At 38.1% G+C, this 6,905-nt stretch overlaps 1 protein-coding gene across 1 annotated transcript in view; it reads right to left on the reverse strand.

The window, feature by feature from the left end:
- METTL14 (methyltransferase like 14) overlaps window positions 1-6,905 on the reverse strand; it is a 69,517-nt gene that overhangs the window by 17,101 nt on the left and 45,511 nt on the right. Inside the window, exon 10 of the mRNA XM_006874589.1 lies at window positions 5,504-5,714. Within this exon, the coding sequence (XP_006874651.1) occupies window positions 5,504-5,714 (211 nt within the window). The remainder of the gene's footprint in view (window positions 1-5,503; window positions 5,715-6,905) is intronic.

Genomic DNA, 6,905 nt, shown 5'->3' on the forward strand with positions numbered 1-6,905 from the left:
CAATGTTGTCCATAGCTTGTCATGATCCACACAATTGAAAGACTTTGCGTAGTCAATAAAGCATAGGTAAACATCTTTCTGATATTCTCTGCTTTCAGCCAAGATCCATCGGACATCAGCAATGGTATCTCTCGTTCCAAGGCCTCTTTTGAATCCAGCTTGAACCTCTGGAAGTTCTCTGTGTGAAATTAGTCAGTCACAAAAAGAGAAATACTGCACAGGACCATTAGTGTAAAAGATTAAGAAAAAATATCCACACTAAAAGGAGGAAAAAAATTCTGTGTTGGTTACAGGTATGCATGGTGTGGGGTAAGGGGAGGGAAGGGAAGGTGGGAGCACAGGGTATGGAATAGACACAGGATAGTTTGGGTGCTTTGGGGGGTGGGACAATACACTGGAAGTGGGAGGGGGAAGGAAGAACAAAGCAAATAGGAGAACAATCAGGCTGGTTTGCATGGGCTAAATGGGACAGAGGTAAATAACGATGTATACACAACCTTGTAACTACAGGGCTCTGGGATACAAGGACTGAGGCATGGCTTGAATGGGTAAAAGTGGGGAAATAATGTTAAGATGCTTGGCTGTCTTTTGAAACTTGGTTTCCTTTACCTACTATTGTAAAATAGATACTTGAGGGGGAGAGAAAGAAATAGCCAGAAACATCACCATAGAAAGATTATAAGTCTGTCTTCAGCCTATAACTGATTGGAATAGCTAAACTGGGACTAGAATTTGCCCAGTGAAGGAGGCATCTTGTACAATCTTTGCATTGCATAAGACCATAGGTGGAATCCTGATTCCCATTCAAAATCCTCTGAGGAGGGAAATTTCTACTTGAAGAACAGAAGATACTTCTAGAAAGAAAGACCAGCAGGAAAAATAAAAAAACAGTAACAGCAATCCGACAAGGCAAGTGGTCAGGTCCCCTCAAGGCAAACCCCTTTCCAAGACTAAAACTCAAGAGGAATAAGCGATCGGGCATGTCTTCTTGTTGCTGACTTTGTTGGTCACGGATAAGGGGAAGTGGGGGAAAAACAGCAATGAAGTTGTCAGCTAAGCCAGACCACATTCAAATGACTCCTGTTAACTTGGATTGAGACCTGGTTGGCCAGCAGTATGATGAGACATGAGGACTCCTCGGCCCAGCGACAGAGACATGGCCACAGAGGACGGGAGCAGAGTGTGTCCAGCTGATAGGAAGTCAGGGGAGATGCATAACAACACCCACACTTTCAGATAGTACCCACTTGACCCGGCTTCAATGGATGGATGATCAAAACTCAACTAGAGGAAGAAAGAAGAGGAAAAAAAGAGTAATCTGCTATAATTTAATGAGCTTGAAGACCTATACTTGTGGACGCAGTAGGTCAAAGGAAGGAACAAACCTTTACATCGAGAATCATTCCCACCCCCTTTGTACATAGGGTCGACAAGGATGGGCAAATTAGACATTGGCTAACCAAAAATGGGGGACGCTACAAAGATAAGAAGTGTCTGGTTTACAAGCTTTCAATAGGGAACCTAGTACAAGAGGGTGAGGAGAAAGGTAGACTCTCCACTGAATAGTTTCTAACCTATCTGGATGGGGCTAATGAAAGGAGATGTGGATAAGACTCTTGTGGTTCAATAGTGAATGATTGCTATCCGGACTGACTGTGAGTGTTGCAAATGTAAAGGTAGATGTTTTATAACAAAAGGAGGGGAGTGGTTGATTTTGCAGTGCAGGAGCAGAGATCCCTGGGACCATCAAGGGAGAAAAGTGGCGTGCAGGACCCTATCCAAAGAAGCAGTGACACCAGAGATGGAGGTACAGACAGTGGTGTGGAGAGATGGAGTGGCTGGGGACTCTGGACTCAGGGAGGGAGAGGGGCTGTGTGTTGATGGCCGGGAGGCAGGCGTGCAGGGTGTACCCTTTGGTTGTTTGATGATGCATGCAGGGGACTGTAATCATTGCAATGAAATGGAATAAGGTAGGATGAAATGTAAAGCTAACGTTCTCCCATGTAAAGTATCACATAATTCCCAATAAAACATTAAAAAAAAGTTCATGTAAAATGTGTATTATGAAAAAACTATACATGTATTTCAACAAAAAAGACTGTAACAAAATAAACTTTATAAACTTGTCATAATATCTGAATAGGATCTAGTCTGAGGCACTCAAAAGAGAAGACATGGGTTTGAAAAAGCCCCTATTACACCAACATGAATTCTGTGAAACTTGAAGAAAAAAAAAAAAATCAAATTTATATAGTAACAGGTGGGAGAACGATGAAATCATTGATGCTTTAGGAAAATTATGGGAACAATGTTCCCAAAGAAATAAGCAGCTTACAAATGTATAAAACTCATTGTAAGGATGAAATGATATTGAAGATAAATTCTATAGCAGTAGACAAGTCACATGAATTTTTCAAGGAAACAATCTTGTTTGTGCTCTAATGGAAGAGGACCTATGATTAACAGCAGAAATAATAGCCAACACCACAGACACCCTAACTGGTTCCGCTTACAAAATTCTAACTGAAAAATTAAAGTTGAGCAAATTTTCTACTTAATGGGTACCAAAACTATTATGTCTAGATAAGCTGCAGAAAATGGACAAGTTTTCAATGGAAAGAAACAAGTGAGATCAAGATTCAGAAGCACTTCTTGTTAGAACTATAATAGGAGATACAACATGGCTTTACCAGAACAATACTGAAGACAAAGTACAAACAAAGCAATGGCTATCAAGAAGGGAAAATGGTCCAGTCAAAGCAAAAGCCGATTGGCCAAGAGCAAAGGTTATGGCAACAGTTTTTTTGAATCCTCAAGGCATTTTGTTTGTTGACTTTCTGGAGGGCTAAAGAACGGTAACATCTGCTTATTACAGAGTGTTTTGAGAAACTCAGCCAAAGCTTTAACTGAAAAACACCTGGAGAAAGCTTTCCCAGAGTCCTCCTTCAAACAAGACAATGCTTCTATTTATTCCTCTCATCAAACAAGAGCAATTTTGCAAGAGTTTTGATGGAAAATCATTAGGCATTTACCTTACCATATTGATTATAGCTCCTTCTGATTTTTTTTTTTTGCTTCCTAATCTTAAAAAAATCTTTAAAGGGAACCCATTTTTCTTAATGACGTAAAAAAGACTGCATTAATCCTGTTAAATTCCCAGGACTTTCAGTTTTTAGGCATGAACTCACTGATAAAATCACTTACAAAAGTGTTTTGACTTTGATGGATTTAAGTTGAAAGAAAAATAGTTTACATTTCTATCTTCTATTTAATTTTTTAAATATTTATACATATATTTTTTTATATTTTTATGTTTGTTTTTGTATTTATACTTTGCTTTATTTATATTTTTACATTTTTATCTATTTTTCCATGAAATTTATGAAGTCCTACAAATCAAGGAAAAACATACAAAATGTTTTTTTGTCAATACAATATTGACAGAGACTTGATACTATATAAAAAATGAAAACAATTCTTGGTGGCATTAAGATTATGAATCACCTTCCCTCTTCAATTTTTTAAAATGTTGCACGACCTTTCAATTATTAAAATATTGTTGCTGTTGTTGTTAAGTGCCGTAGAGTCAGTTACGATTCATGGCGACCCTGTATAGGGTTTCCAAGGAGTGTCTGGTAAGTTTGAACTGCCAACCTTACAGTTCAAACTGACCTTGCAGTCCAGCACATACTCCTACAGTGCCACATTATTAAAAGATTAGCATCTGTTTAATGTTTGCCTTAGCTCTTCAGATAATCTTAGTTGTTTTTTTTTTAACATTTTCTAATTCCTTAAAACAGCACTTGATACTAGAGATTGTTCCCAGATTCAGCAGCTATTTTGGGCAGGACAGGTTAATGATGGAAGAGAAAAATCTGTTCTTTATTTACTCAATCACTACAGCTGTAATCTTAATGTTCAATATATACAGTAAACTATGCTTTTTGAACAAACATATTCCTCCAGTTGAGTTCTTAGAGATAGTATTTTCTTTTAAGTCAGGAAGAAGAACATTTGTTTGCCATAAGCTCTGCTGTCCAAATATTTTCATTATGATTAAAGAGTAAAAACATCCATAGGAACTCCTAAACAAGATGTTCAAGTATTATTTTTAAAGGAATTCTGAACAATTCTCAAAGCTCATTCTATAGATATATATACACTACGAATATAATAACATCCAACTACATTGTTGTTGTTGTTGTATGTGCCGTGGAGTCGGATCTGACTCATAGCGACCCTGCACAGGGTTTCCGAGGCTGTAAATATTTATGCGAACAAAGAGCCTCACCTTTCTCCAGCTCAACAGCTGGTGGTTTCAAACTGCTGAACTTGAGGTTCGCAGCCCGATTCGTAACCACTACGCTACCAGAACTCCTTATTACATTACGATGGGAGAAGATGAGGCATTTTGCACCCGTAAAGATTTACAGCCTCAGAAACGCTGTACAGGGTCGCAATAAGTATAAGTCGGAACCAACTCCACGGTACACAGCCACCACCACATTAGTAAAAAAATAACATCAACTTTGTACACAGTCTTTCAGTGAAGAGTTTCATAAGGCTTAACTTATTTTACTAGAAATGGATACCACACAGACACTGACAATAGAATTAAAATTTACAGGTCACTCTTTAGAAGTAACATAAATGCAATAGTCTTTAGTACAATATTAGAAAACAAAATCATGACATGCATAAAAGGGATAACACATAACAATCAAATGGAGTTTATTCAAGAATCTTTGACAGGTTTAACATTTGGAAATCAATCATAATACTTCATTTCATTTACGGAATAAAGGCAAAAACACAAAAGCCCACTGCTACTGAGTCTATTATAACTCATAGCAAACCTACAGTACAGAGCAGAACTGCTCTATAGGGTTTTTTCAGAGACTAAATCTTTACAGAAGCAGACTGCTTTATCTTTCTGCCACAACGTCAAACTGCCAGCATTTTGATTACCAGCATGATGCTTAACTCACTGCACCCACATAAGACCAGATATCTGGTCATATACCACCTGCAAATAGAGAATTTTTTTCTTTGCCAATTTGGATTCCTTTAATTTCCCTTTCTTGCCTTATATCTCTGGCAAAGACGTCGAACACAATACTGAGTCTTTGCCGCCTGTGAGATTGCATACTAGAGAGACTGACTATACATACCCAAATTAATCTACAATTCAGATAGTGGTTAAGTGCTATGAAGAAGAAGAAAATACAGTAAGGGGACAGAGTGAGGGGAGGAGAGAGAATCGAGTGGGAAGTTGACCAGTTTATCTAGAGTTGTGAGAAAAGGGCAAGTAAGCAGGTATTTGAATAAAAGGAGAGAGAACCATGGACGAGCACCAAGGCAAGTGTGAGCTCAGTGTATCTGTAGTACAACTAGGAGAGTCAAATACACCAATGGAATTTTATCCTACACAGTTCTGTATTTTATTTCTTGTCACCCATATCCCAGGGAACCACAAAGAATTTTTTTTAAAGTGAAGTCCTACCTGGTCGAATGGTACTATCTCTTCCAAAAAGATGAAGCCGTCTTCTACCGAGACAAAAATGCTCAATTATATGAAAAATTTCTACAGGTTTTTCTATATTGCCAATTTCAGGTTCTTCTGTGATAATTAAGTCAATGTCAACATTAGCATGAATGAAGTCTCCGTCTGTGCTACGCTTAACAGTTCCTTTGATTCCCATAAGGCAGTGCTCCTAAGTAAGAATAAGAACATAGTAATTCATCTTATTTCACTAAGTCATATTTCATAACATTTTACATTTCTGATGCCTGCAATTTCTTATTTCTTTGAATCTTTGGGACATAGTTCTAAGGTAAAACAGAGTAAGAGTCTAGGGATGTGTGTGGAAAGATTGCCAAAGAACCTAAAAGGAAAAATCAGTAGTCCTTCCCCTGCGTCTCAGTTATCCAGTGCTGCTATAATAGAAATATGACAAGTGGATGCCTTTAACAAAAAGACATTCTCTCCAAGTTTAGGTCACTAAATTCAGAGTGCCAGCTCTTAGGCAGTCTCTCTCCTTGTCGGCTCTGGGGAAAGGTTCTTGTCTCTCTCAGCAACCTTCTCCTGGAGTTAGCAGCTTCACAGTGCAAGGTCTCCAAGTCTAAATGACACACTACACTCCCAACTCTTCTGTCTTGTTGGTAGTAGATCCCTCTGAGCTCAGCTCACTCCTTTTATATCTCAAAACAGATTGACTCAAGACACAACCTAATCCTACAAATTACATCTGACATCATTAACATCATAGAAATGAGGATTTACAACACAGAATAATTACATCAGATCACTGATGATTACATCATCTCATAATCATGGGGTTGACTGTATTATATTAGATCTCATCATGGTGACGATAACTACATCGTAACTGCTAAACCACTGAGAATCCTAGCCCAGTCAAGTTGACAAAAATCTTAACTAATCACATCCTGTAACGCTTGTAAATAAGCCATTTTCAGCAGTTTTAGAAGCATGGCTCTTGACCTTGAAACCTTAAAATGATGCTAGAGGTTAGTATATAACTGGCCTTGTATAATCCAAAATCAAAATGAGACACAGGCCCAATGCCAGTGCATCAATTATGACTCATAGACTCTACAGGACAAGAAAAAACTGCCCCATTAGGTTTCCAAGGTTGTAATCTTTACAGAAGCAGACAGCCGTATTTTTCTCCCATGGAATGGCTGATAGGTTCAAATCACCTACCTTTTGGATAGCAGTTTAGTACTTGACCATTCTGTTACCAGGGTTCCTTGCTATACTGAAAGGGAGCATTCAACACAGATATAGACTTACAAATGCTCAACAGAAGAAAATATGAAAAATCAAACAATTATCTTTTGCTTTTTGTTGTTGTTGTTGCTGTTGTTCAGTGCCATGGAGT

Source organism: Chrysochloris asiatica, unplaced genomic scaffold, assembly GCF_000296735.1.
Source record: "Chrysochloris asiatica unplaced genomic scaffold, ChrAsi1.0 scaffold00288, whole genome shotgun sequence".
NCBI classification, from domain to species: Eukaryota; Metazoa; Chordata; class Mammalia; order Afrosoricida; family Chrysochloridae; genus Chrysochloris; species Chrysochloris asiatica.